General features: G+C 44.7%; 1 protein-coding gene across 1 annotated transcript in view; it reads right to left on the bottom strand.

Annotated features, from left to right (window-relative positions):
• The window catches only part of LOC115081050 (metabotropic glutamate receptor 6-like), a 40604-nt gene extending 30567 nt beyond the window's left edge, over positions 1-10037 (bottom strand). The window contains exon 1 of the mRNA XM_029585566.1: positions 10006-10037. Within this exon, the coding sequence (XP_029441426.1) occupies positions 10006-10011 (6 nt within the window). The 5' untranslated portion in view covers positions 10012-10037. The remainder of the gene's footprint in view (positions 1-10005) is intronic.
• Between the last annotated feature and the right edge of the window lie 3737 nt (positions 10038-13774).

The following is a 13774-nucleotide window of genomic DNA, read 5'->3' as shown; positions in this document are numbered from 1 at the left end:
ATGTATCCGCGCACCTCCCTCTGCGGGGATCTTCTCCAGAATCCCTGACTGTGCTTCCCCTACAACATACATTTAAAATAGCCTCCAACTGGCCTCTGGGTGCACTTCTAAACCCCAATACAGGACAAATGTACTCGTTTGCTCAATGTCAGACCATACTGGGATTTTGCTCTCATCACTTTCTTCTCTATGGGTACCTACGAGCAGTTGTGGCCAAACTTTTAGATGGGGTTGCAGGGAGACTGGAAAATGTCAATTACTCTGCATTAATTACATGTTTTAAAAACCGTAAAGGTTCTCTATCTTGTATGTATGCCTTTGCTACTGTGATCCAAACATATAGTATTTATGAAAAACTGCTACCAGTGCGGTCCAAAGACTGCCAGGAGGACTTGGAGCCCCATATGCTCCATATGCTCATATGCTTGGAGCCCCATATGCTCAAAAACTCTTATGTGTCTATTAATCTGATTACAATTCGCCCAAGCCATGATTACCATTGTCCCTTTACCTGCTTTCTTTTTTTTTTTTTTAAATCTTTATTTTCAAGTTTTCAAATATTCAAATACACGATCAATCTTGAAACCTAACTTAATTACATTCTCTGAAATCACATTCAATATACAGTTACACAAAGTTGTAACTAAAACCAAAATTATCATGCTTAACATATTTGACTTGCATATTGCATATTTAAATATGAGAAAGGAAAAAGAAATTCTAATAATCTCTATCTGTTAGGATAGAGAAGGAAACATTAAGGCTATGTGAGGAATCTAGATATAAAGGAGATTAATTAGGAAATCAATATCGATAGCTATCCATATTAACCAGCTGGCTTTTAATTATAACTCATTCCATTTTCACACACTTAATTGTATCCCCACATTGGGTGTCTCACTGGGCAATGGTGTAGATGCTGTAGGCTGTTGTTGAGCTTCTAAAAACTGTAGTAATTGTTCTGACTGAAAAAACACATATTCACATTCCCCTTTCTTTAGCTCGCATCTACACGGGTATCTTAGAAAGAAAGTAAAACCCAAGGTAATAACACCTTTACCTGCTTTCACCCAGGTTACCATGTTACCTATTTTCACCCGAGTTATGTTATCCAGGTTTTTTTCTACCTTGTTAAATGTAAGACAAGACTTTGTCACTGTTATTTTTTGCTGGTTGTAATGTAAACCGAAGTGATAATTAATCCTGTTAATTGAACCTCGGTATATAAAAAGTTATAAATAAATAAATAAATAATGTGGGCCTCCGTGAAATGCAACAGAGGATTTTTCATCGCATTGTTTACTCCCCTGCTAGAGCCTTTCAGATGGGCATTGTGGAATCGGCGGTATGCATTCGGTGCAAGGATACCACAGCCACCCTTATACACTGCTTATGGACATGCCCACATATGAAATCCTTTTGGGACTCAATTAAGAGATTTCTCTTAGATTTGTTTAACACCGAAGTCCAATGGTCATGCTCCTTCTGCATTCTTAATAATGATGTGGGAGACCATAGTCTTAATATAGAGAATTTGGGATTCTTAGCCAAGGCTTGCCTTATTGCTAAGAAGTGCATATTATTGAAATGGTTGGAGATCGAACCCCCATCCTGGGAATTATGGTCATCTCAATTGACTGAACTATATCAACTGGAATATGGCTCAATGTATAAACGTTTTTCACCCAAGAAAAAGCGACTATTTAAGGACATATGGGCCAGTTATTACGAGACTATCCCCAACGGTTCAAAACGCTGCACCATTAAAAAGCAATTGACAGTGAGGGGTTTGGCTATATAGGAAAACATATATGTGGAGCTTTATTGGGTATCAACATGCTCTTCCCGCTTTACACAAAAATGGAGGGCACTTGGACCTTCTGTTGTTTGTCATGCATCTTTAAAATGGTAGGATGTGTTGTGGCGAAAGTAGGTGACTGACTACTTGTGATGATGTTGGATTGTTTAGTTACGGGTTGAATCTCTACTGGGGGGGGCAACGGGGGGGGGGAGGGGGTTAGGTATATGGAAAAACCCTTATGGGGGAGACACTAATGTCTGTTTATATTGTTCGCTTGTATTGATGGTATTGTTCTGTGTCCACCCAATAAAAATATATTGAAAACAATAAAAAGAATAATAATCATTGTGTATGATTGTGACTAAACAAGTTGTTAGATTTGTTAAATTTGTATTCAATTTACATAAGAACATAAGACTTGCCATATTGGGTCGGAGATAAGTTCCAATAAGCCCAGTATTATTTTAATTTATTAACTTGTTAATCACTATTTATTACTGTGTAAATGAAAATGTTTTACCATAATGCATAAAAAATATGGCAATAATAAAATAAAGTTAAGTGAAAACAGAACACATTGCAAATTAAATAAATGTAAAGCAAACACTATAAAAATAAAAAAATATATATCATTAAGTGGCCAATTCATTGGCTGGATCCTACGAGGTAGAACGATTCCATTCTGCTTTTCCCAGAGACAAGCAGTGGATTTCTGCAACTCCACATTAATAATGGTTAATAAATTGCCATACTGGATCAGAATGAGAGTCCATCAATCCCAGCATCCTGTTTCCAGCAGTGACCAATCCAGGATAAAGTACCTGGCAAGTACCCAAACATTAAATAGATCCCATGATACAAATGGCAGTAATAAGTAATGGCCTTTCACTAAAAGCAGATTATGGACTTCTCCAGAAACTTGTCCAAGTTTTTTTAAAACCTGCTAAGGTAACTGCCTTAACCACATTCTCTGGTAATGAATTCCAGAGCTTAATTGTGGAAAATAATTTACTCTGATTTATTTGAAATGTACTATTTGCTAACTTTATGGAATGCCCACTAGTCCTATTATCTGAAAAAGTAAATAATTGGTTCAAATTTACTCATTCTAGTCCACTCATGATTTTGTAGACCTCCATCATATCCCCCTCAGTCATCTCCTCTTCAAGCTAAACAGCCCTAAGCTCATTAGACGTCACTCAAAGGGGAGCTGTTCCATCCCCATTTACCATTATGGTCATCTTTCTTTGTTCTTTTTCCAGTGCATCTATAGCTTTTTGGAAATGCAATGACCAGAATTGAACACAACACAAAAGCTGCAGTCTCAAAATGGAGTGATACAGAGGCATTATGACAATTCTCAGTTTTATTCACCATTACCTTCCTAATACTTTCTAACATTCTGTTTGCTTTTTTGAATTTCACAAAACAGTGAACCAACAATTTTAATGTATTGTCTGCAAGGATGCCTAGATCTTTTTCCTGGGTGGTAACACCTAACTTGAAAAATAACATCGTGTGAATACAGCATGGGTTATTTTTCCCTGTATGCATCACCTTAAACTTGTCCACATTAAATTTGATCTGTCATTTGGATGCCCAATCTTCCAGTCTCTCATGGTCCTCCAGCAACGTATTATACTATCTGCTTGTGATTTTACTACTCTGAATAATTTTGTGTCATCTGCAAATTTGATCACCTCACTCATCATTCCCCTTTCCAGATCATTTATAAATATAATAAAATGCACCGTTCTCAGTACAGATCCACTGAGAAAACTGACCATTTTATCCTACTCTTGGTTTCCTGTCTCTAACAGTTTGCAATCCATAAAAGTACATTGCCTCCTTGGAAGCCTCTCAAGGGAGACTTTGTCAAATGGCTTCTGAAAATCCAAATACACTATGGGGCAGATTTTAAACCCGCTCCTGCACGCTGAGCCTATTTAGCATAGGCCCGGCGATGCGAGCAAGCCCCGGGGCTTGAAAAAGGGCAGGACCAGGACCGAGGCCACCGGTACCACGGTGGGGGGGATTTAGGTAGGGCTGGGGGCGGGTTAAATAGCGGAAGGGAGGGGAAGGTGGGTGGGAGGGGGGGGGGTTGGAAGGAAAGTTCCCTCCGAGGTTGCTCCAAATTCGGAGAGAATGGGGAAAGCCATCTGGGCTCCCCTAGGGCTTGGCACGCGCTGACCCCGGATTTTATAACATTCGCGCGGCGTCTCTTAGGATATAGAGAAGGATCTTGCCAGACTCAAGAACTGGGCATCTACATGGAGATAAAATTGAATGCAAAATGAAGCACTTAGGGGAAAATAATTCTATCTACAGACACACAATGCTCTGCTATTATCAACATTATGTTGAAATTCTCAGCTTATTGAATGGTGGTATTCAAAAAAGAAAATCAAATGTTAGGAATTTATTGTAAAGGAATGAGGAATAAAATGAGAACATCATAACGCCGCCACATAGATCTATGGTGCAACCACACCAGGATACTTCCCCTGCACAATTAAGCTGTGGCAGTTGTTGTGAGGGGATTGGTCTAGGCAGAGCACAGCATAGCCGATTTTAAAAAGGGTTTGCAAAAGCTCCTAGTATTAGCAATTATTAGCCAGGTAGACTTGTGAATAGTCAGTGGTTACCCTCAGGGGTGAGCATCAAGAAATGGTACTATTCTATGGGATCTGCTGGGTACTTCCTAGAGATCTGGCTTGGCCTTTGTTGGGGAACAGCCATTCTGGGCTCGATGCACCTTTGGTCTAAACTAGCTCGGCTGTTCTTATGTTCTAGAGGACATTCCTCAAAATCAGCAAATAGAAGATTTAAATTACATTTTAATAGGTATTTCTTTTTTCTTTCAATGAACAAATAGGCTGGGAATTTCTTACCAAATTTCTAGAGGACAGATCCTTAAAAAAAGATTAGCCAGATAGACTTGGGGGTCTCCACTTTATTCTTCTGGGAATAAGCAACAATGGTGCTTCCTATTAGGATCTGTTGGGTTTTTCCAGGTGACCTGGACTGGCCACTGTTGAAGGCAGGATGCTGGGCTTGATGGACCATTGGTCTGCATCTGCATGGCATGTCTTATATTCTTATGAATAAGGGAGTAGAAATATAGAGAGGTAACTTTGCAATGATGCTATAATGAAATTATATAGAACAGCATGGAAATGAGAAATAAAAAGCACAGGGGAAATAATCTGTCACTTACGTGTCGCAATGCTGGATGCTGGGGGCCTCAATGTAAGGAATCGGGGGGTAGGTTTTAGCATTGTGAACAGGGATGATCCCCCCTATAATGATGTCTCCATGCTTTACGTATCCTGTCACATTCACACTGCTCAATCCACAGTTGACTTTAGCAGATTTATTAACAGAGACTGACAGTATCAGGAAATAGATTAGTAACATCAGCATAATTTCCTGCATCGAGTTGTGCTGGTCTCAACCTGTCTTTCCTTCAGCTTTTACCTTGGATGGAGTAAAAAATAAACCAGATTATCACATGTGCATGTAAAGGGCTATGGATAGAGGTTAAAGTTAGCATTAGGCTAGGGATAGGTTAGGATCATAATCCGGGTTAGGGTTAAAGTTAGATTTTAGGATAGGGTTAGAGAGAAGTTTAGGGTTTAAGTTACTGGTAGGATCCAGGTTAGGAATAAGTTAAGGGTCAGCATAAGCATTAGGGTTAGAATTTGGGATGTGGTTCGAGAAAGGTTTAGGATTAGATTTAGGGTTAGAGTGAAGGTTAAGGTCAGGATTAGGATTAAGATATGGAGGGGAGTTTCAAGATGGCTGCCGTGTGAAAGGCTCGTGAAATACTCTCTCCCTGTTTCTTCTTCAAACATATTTCTTACTTAAAAATGCCGCACTCTAAAAGAAAAGCTAAGCTCAGAGAAGCGGCGGCTTCGTCATCGCCGATCTCTGAAGCTGGCCAAACGCGGATAGAGACTTTTTTCGCCGCCGAAGCAGCAGGGAAATTGCCGGTGGAAGCAGCCGCTGCAAATGCCGACTTTGGGCGGATGTCGGCCTTGCTGGCTGAGGAAGTTACACTAAGCCCCGGCGCTCCGATTACTTTCCCCCCCTCCCCGGTCCCGTCTGAAGCGGTGCTTGTTGGGGTAAGTCCTCTGGAGTTACATTTAATGCCTGGAAGTACTGAAATTGAAAAATCTATGATGAGTATCTTACCCAAAGCCAGCAAAGACGAGGAGGAGAGAGCTATCCGGGAGGTTGTGAGTGGGAAAACTCCAGGGGGGGAAGAAACGGCTCAGAGACTCCTGCTGAAAAGTACCCTCCTATTGAGACGCCGAAGGTGATAACACTGGAGTCCCTGTGGCATGCAATGAAGGGGCTGGAGAAACTTGACTAACATTACTTTGGAATCTAACAACAAGATCTTGAAAATTGAGAAAAACCTGACTGAACACGCTAACAGTCTGCAGGGGATGGAACAACGTTTGGGCAAAGTGGAAAATGCTCAAATTGAGATGAGAGTAGAGAATATAAGTGTGAAGAAATGAGAGAATCTGGAAAATCAGATAAGATATCTAAACCTTCGAGTTTTGAATTTTCCATACATAAAAGAGATATCCGCTTATGAGATGTTCAAGGACTACATGATAAAGATATTGAAGATCCCCTTGGAAGGACTCCCGGTGATATCAAAAGTATATTACTTACCGAATAAGGAAGAAAAGGCAAAAGAAACAGCACAAGAAGAAGAGAATTTACTGAATTTGACTCAGATCCTGGAATTATCACTGGATTCAGAAGTGAAGAAGAGAATGACGTTGTTTCTCTCATGTACTTTCCCTTCAGATAGGGATTTGATTCTAAAGAGATTTATGAGAAATAGAGAGGAAGAGGTTTTCTATGGAAAAAAAATCTGGATTTATCCAGACATATCTCGTGTTACCCAAGAGAGAAGCAAGAAATTCTTAGCTTTAAGGTCCGAAGTTATGGCTAAGGGTTCCAATTTCAGTCTGAGGTATCCCAGTAAGTGTGTCATTAAACATTTAAATGCAAAATATATTTTCTTTGAGCCTGCCCAATTGCAGAAGATTCTTGAGCCTAGTAACCCCCAGAACCTGGAGTAATCGTAGCAAGATATAGCTATTTCTGCTGCATTCTCATGACGGTCTAAATGTTCGGTTGTATAACTTATGTTTGATTTCTTGTAAACCGCCATGTTTAAACTCCCCAGTGATTACTTGGAATAGTAGATGAGAACTTGAATGTTAAAAACTGAGTAAGTAATGAAAAGTTTTGTTAATTAAATTTGTCTGATGGATATTAATCTATGTAATGCATAATATTTGCTTAATGTGAATATTGAAAAATCAAACATTAAAGTGAAAAAAAAAAAAAGATATGGAACAGTGTAAGGGATAGGGTCAGGGTTTGGGATAGGGCTAGGATTAGGGTTAGGGTTTGTCATTGTTACTGTGAAGAATTCTTTTACTGAAGGGCCTGATTTATAAAGCTTTTCTCCGATTAAAAATCAGGAGTGAAATTTCTTAAAAGCTGCATGCAAAATCTAATAAATGAACGAACTCCATTCCCACAGCTGCTTTTCAAAAACCATCCATTCAAAACTATAAACACGGGAAGGTCAGGGTTCAAAGCAATTTATATGGGTAATTACAGATTTTTCCAGGTAAACTGGCCCTCAGGAAACTGCCCTCCCTCAGTCCAGCTAAAAGTAAACTTGTTCATCTGCTGGCATTTACAGGAGGAGATCATGGGGTTTGTCTCAGGCAGGATCAGAAAATAAGTTACAAAAAGCCAGTGCAAATCTCCCCAGGAGCAGTGACCCAGGGCAAGGTTCAGCAGGAAAGCCCACACACATCCTTCCTCTTTGAGAGCCAGGGTAAAGTCCATGGGTGAACAGAATGCAAGGACTTTGTCCTAAGGTGGAGAGTTTTATATCTGCCCCTCACCAAGAGAGGAGGTTTCAAAGGGAAGTGCCAGGTAACAAAGGAGTGAGGGGCAGGGAGAGGAAAAGCAGGGGCAATAAACAGAGATACAGGAACTACTGAGGGGAGAGAGAGAGGCAGGGAGAGGGAAAGCAGGGGCAATAACCAGAGATACAGGAACTACTGAGGGGAGAGAGAGGGGCAGGGAGAGGGAAAGCAGGGGCAATAACCAGAGATACAGGAACTACTGAAGGGTGAGAGAGAGGAGCAGGGAGAGGGAAAGCAGGGGCAATATCTAGAGACGCAGGAACTACTGACGGGAGAGTGAAGGGCAGGGAGAGGAAAAGCAGTGGCAATAACCAGAGATACAGGAACTACTGAGGGGAGAGAGAGAGGCAGGGAGAGGGAAAGCAGGGGCAATAACCAGAGACACAGGAACTACTGAGGGGTGAGAGAGAGGCAGGGAGAGGGAAAGCAGGGGCAATAACCAGAGACACAGGAACTACTGACGGGAGAGTGAGGGGCAGGGAGAGGAAAAGCAGTGGCAATAACCAGAGATACAGGAACTACTGAGGGGGGAGAGAGAGAGAGGCAGGGAGAGGGAAAGCAGGGGCAATAACCAGAGACACAGGAACTACTGACGGGAGAGAGAGGGGCAGTGAGAGGAAAAGCAGAGGCAATAACCAGAGATACAGGAACTACTGAGGGGAGAGAGAGGCAGGGAGAGGAAAAGCAGGGGCAATAACCAGAGATACAGGAACTACTGAGGGGAGAGAGAGAGGCAGGGAGAGGGAAAGCAGGGGCAATAACCAGAGACACAGGAACTACTGACGGGAGAGAGAGGCAGGGAGAGGAAAAGCAGGGGCAATAACCAGAGATACAGGAACTACTGAGGGGAGAGAGAGGGGCAGGGAGAGGAAAAGCAGGGGCAATAACCAGAGATACAGGAACTACTGAGGGGGGAGAGAGAGGCAGGGAGAGGAAAAGCAGGGGCAATAACCAGAGATACAGGAACTACTGAGGGGGGAGAGAGAGGCAGGGAGAGGAAAAGCAGGGGCAATAACCAGAGATACAGGAACTACTGAGGGGAGAGAGAGGCAGGGAGAGGGAAATCAGGGGCAATAACCAGAGATACAGGAACTACTGAGGGGAGAGAGAGAGAGAGGGGCAGGGAGAGGAAAAGCAGGGGCAATAATCAGAGATACAGGAACTACTGAGGGGAGAGAGGGGCAGGGAGAGAAAAAGCAGGGGCAATAACCAGAGATACAGGGGCAGGATAGGGAAAGCAGAGGCAATAACCAGAGATATAGGAACAGTGAGGGGAGAGATGGGCAGGGAGAGGAAAAGCAGGGGCAATAACCAGAGATACAGGAACTACTGAGGGGGGAGAGAGAGGGACAGGGAGAGGAAAAGCAGGGGCAATAACCAGAGATACAGGAACGACTGAGGGGAGAGAGGGGCAGGGAGAGGAAAAGCAGGGGCAATAATCAGAGATACAGGGGCAGGAGGGGGAAAAGCAGGGGCAATAACCAGAGATACAAGAACTACTGAGGGGGGGGGGGGGGGGAAGAGAGAGAAAGAGAGGAACAGGGAGAGGAAAAGCAGGGGCAATAACCAGAGATACAGGAACTACTGAGGGGAGAGAGAGGGGCAGGGAGAGGAAGAGCAGGGGCAATAACCAGAGATACAGGAACTACTGAGGGGAGAGAGAGGGGCAGGGAGAGGAAAAGCAGGGGCAATAATCAGAGATACAGGGGCAGGAGGGGGAAAATCAGGGGCAATAACTAGAGAGAAAGGAGCAGCAAGGCGCATGGATGGGGCAGGAGAGGAAAATCAGGGGCAAAGCTGGAGACACAGGAGCTGCTGCTGGGGGAGAGAGGGGCAGGGAGAGGGGAAGCAATAGAATAGACACTGAAATCTGATTTTCCAAGAAAACCTCTAATACAATTCATATCTCTGGTAAAGAGGAATGTTCTTCCCATCCCCTGAAAGCCTATGGAGCAAATTAAAGCAAAAAAAGCCAAGAAATTGTGAGTTTCATTTGTTCTGCTCTTGACTGCAGCATCTGTAAGGAAAACAAATCTACAACATTAAGTTTTTAGAAACTTTCTGGTGCTTCTGCCTGCAGTGGTTTTCTTTTACTGCCTGTGTTTTGCTGGTGCTTTTTGTTTGCAATCCAGATACTTAAATCCCATCCTGCAGTTTTCTGTTCTGTGCTATCTTTCAGTTTAGTGACAGATTCTCATACGTTATCTTAAAGAAATATATTAAAATCTTACTCACTGCCATCTGACATCCTTCAGAGCAAAGCCGGAGCTCTCACACTCAGGGTCTGATGCAGCTGCTGCTGACTACCCTCTTATAACTTTCACTTATTCCACATCACTAGGAACAATTTCCATGATGGGATAATTGCTAAATTGCTTTATGATTCAGGCCCTGGGGGGAAAAGGAACAAAACTTTGGAAAGCAGATTGAAGGGACATTGCTGTTTCATGAGTGTGCAGTGTTAAAAGGAGACCTGCCAGTGTCCATAGTCTGGAATCAGCATGAGGGGGGTGCAAAGGAGACCTGCACCTTCGTCTCAGGTTAAGGAATTAGGAGATAAGAAATGCCATGTTGGGTCAGAACCAGGTCCATCAAGCCCTGCATCCTGTTTCCCAGCACTGGCCGGTCCAGATCTCCTGGAAGTTCCTGGCTAATCCAGATTTGAAAAGCCTGTTTCATGTTGCTCTCCCCAGCAAAGCCTCTCTGGCTAAAAGTTTATGGAAATGTCCTTCAGCGATGCTCAGGATACTCAAGGTGCAGCCCCAGCAGGGAGCAATGCAGAGGCCTCACTGCATTCCCAGTTTCATTATCCCTTCCTTCACCTTCTATTTCCTTTTTGGCTGTCCACATGCACTGAGCTATAGGTTTCTAAGATTTGACCCTGCTCTCCCCCAAATATCCTCTCTCCAAGTGGTAACTCCTAAATGGATGCCAGCACTTTGTACACAAAGTTAGGATTACATCTTCCCATTTGCTTCACTTTTTATTTGCTCACTTTAAATTGCATCTCCCCAATCTCACAGAGTCCTTTCTGTAATTCCTCTCATGGCTTGTGTGTGGTTTAAACAGTGCAAGTCGCAGTCCCTTTCTCTCTTGGGAAAACCGACCACCATCTACACCTGTTCTCTATTTCCTTCCTTTTATTTATTTATTTATAGCATATTTTCCGCAGCTCCAAAATTGTGTTCAGAGAGGATTACAGTGTTAAACCATGCATTACGTGTGCCGGGCCTATTTTAAAAAGGCCCAGCGACGTGCGTAAAGCCTCGGGGCGTGTGTAAGTTCCAGGGCTTGCAAAAAGGGGTTGGAAGGGGGCGTGGCCAGAGGCCTCCAAGAGAGAAGGTGGATTGCGTGCCGGCAGGCGCAAAATGTAGGATAAAACTTTTGGGGAGTTGGAGTAGTGCTAGTGCTAGTGCTAGGGGAAGGGGTGGGAAGGTCAGCCAAGGGGGAAGGAAATGGGGGAAGGCAGCGCGGGTCAGCGCGCGAAAGGTGCACAATTGTGCACCCCCTTGCATGCCGACTCCTGATTTTATAACTTGCGCGTGTACGTGAACGCGCGCCGGGTAGCATGTTATAAAATTTACCCCTTAATGTGTCTTTACTCTCATTTATTTTCAGGCAAGCCATTCCACAATGCAGGGACAGCGTGTGAAAACATACGTTCACGAGTCACCCGTAATCCTGCAGTTCACAGAGGAGGCAGTGTTATCAAGCCTTTCCCTGCACAACACAATACTCTTTTGGGGACATAAAGAATAAGACTGTTTGCTAAAATACAATTTTCTTCTCCATGCAATAGTTTATTGGTTATTACAAACACTTTGAAATGCACTCTGTTACTCCCCTGCCCACGGATGTCGTGCGGACAGGGTCTTACCTCTCTCCCACGGCCCGGATTGCCACCAAGCCGTGCTGCCGTCTTCCTGACGGCATGCTGCCGCTGCTGCAGTCCTTCCTGCGTGGCTGGAGCCGCGCCTCCGATGCGTCTTCGGGGGAAAATCCCCTGCCAGAAATTCCCCTCTCTTCATGGCCTGTGCTACCACCGGAGCTCTCCTGCTTTGGGGGAATCCCCTCACAGGGATTCCTCCCTTCACCGTGGCCCGAGTGCTGCCGCCAATTCCTCTTCGCAGCAGGAATTCGCCACCACTGTCTCCTCTTCAGTGCCATTGCCAGGCCCATCGCAGCTCCTCTTCAGTGGCAGGAGCCACCTCCAGCCTTCTCCAGGTCCCTCAACATTGCTGCAGGCCTTAGCTCCGCCCCCTGTGCTCCAGGGCCCCCTCTAGGGGCTGGCCACGCAGCTTCTCTCTCCATTTAAAGAGCCATGACAGGTAGTTCCTCTTCAACCCTCCCAGATGACGTCTTTAGGGCTTTTCCTGGTCTTGCCCTATAAATAAACACTGCTTCAGTTTTTCAGTGCCTTCGAATGGCGTCACACTGTCCATGGAGTTCCTCTTTGGAGTATAACCCTCCAGAGAGTCCATTTTAGGTGTTCCATCATCTCCATCTTCCATCCTCGGAGTTCCACAGTTCCAGTGTGGTTCATCTTGCTGCTCCTGTCTAGAAGACTTCGTGTTCCAAGTCTTCTCTCTTTGTGATGTCTTCTTCTTGATGTCTTCGTCCAACATTGCAGGTCCCCCCTGTTGTAGACCTTCCTCATGGTATGTTCCAGTCCCTGGCTTCCTTTCCTGTAAGCCTTGGGATCCCTCGTCTGTTCCTAGATGTCCCAGGCGTTCCGATGTCTTCAGGTCCTGACGTCCAGATGTCCACCTATTCTGAGTTCCAGATGTCCTGTTGTCGCAACATCATCCGTCCTGATGTCTATTCATCTTCTTCTCTAAAGACTTCCAGATTCTTCCTCGTTCAGAAGTCCACTTCTTCTGTCATCAATCTTTTCAGATGTCCAGAGGTCCTAGTGTCCAGAGGTCTATTCCCTTGATTCAGATGCCAAGGTTTCTTGACATCCAAATGGCTTCGCCCGAGGTACCATTCTCTCGTGTGCCTCTTTCTTCACTTTACTTCTTGTTCCTGGGGAACATGTCAGCAGTTCTTGTCATCCCCCAGACTTTTCCCAGATCGGTCTGTGCTTTAATGGACTGGAATTCCTCTGGTTGGACTTTCCTCGAGTGCTGCCTGACTCCTCTCCATCTAGTGCTCCTCCCACTCCCAGCGTGGTCTGTGACCAACCTCCGGGTTGTGTAGGGTGTGCAGCGGACAGGGTGGTCCATGACCAGTCAACAGCAGCTGTGTAGGGCACCCTGAAAGATAGCACTCCCCAACTCAAAGTGCCTCGTCTCTTCGATGTTTCCAAGAGTCTCATCTCTTCATTTTGTCCAAGAGTCTCGTCTTGTCTTTGTACTCAAGAGTTTCCCTCTTCAACGTCTCCAACAGTGTCCCTCTTCAACGTCTCCAAGAGTGTTCCTCTTCAACATCTCGAAGAGTCTCATCACATCTCTTCAATGTCTGAGAGTCTCGTCTCGTCTTTATCTTCAAGAGTGGTCCTCTTCTTCGTCCATATCCAGCAGTCCTCATCTAGTCCAAGTTCCAGGAATCCTTGTCTCCCCTATGAACTCTGACTCTTTAGCTCTCCGGTCCAGGAGTCCCCTGTTCCTGTTCCACTTCTACTTGAGTTCGTACTGTGTCCATGCTCGTACTCGCTTGCCTATCCTCAGGGTATCTTGGGGGCTCCTCCCTGAGTAGCCTCATGGACCAAGGGCTCACTGTCTCACAGGAGCAAGTGATCACGCCTCCACGCCCTTTCCCAGGGTTCCCCGGGTGCATTCTTAACAGAATCCGCAGTCACAAGGTATGTTCTGTTATGAACCGGAGAGTGGACCCTTGTTCTGAGGTAGAGTCTGCTCTGCCGAGAAGGAAGAAAACCCTCGTCAGTCTCTACCGTCAGATGGCGAGGCCTGTTGAAGATGTTGAGAGGACAACTTCACCTTGGAAGCTCGTGATCCCCCCAGGAGGAGCCTGTAGGGACACGGCCGCTGGGACTTAGGCGACT

Source organism: Rhinatrema bivittatum, chromosome 19 (assembly GCF_901001135.1).
Source record: "Rhinatrema bivittatum chromosome 19, aRhiBiv1.1, whole genome shotgun sequence".
Taxonomy (NCBI): Eukaryota; Metazoa; Chordata; class Amphibia; order Gymnophiona; family Rhinatrematidae; genus Rhinatrema; species Rhinatrema bivittatum.
This window is presented reverse-complemented; position numbering and strand designations above follow the sequence as displayed.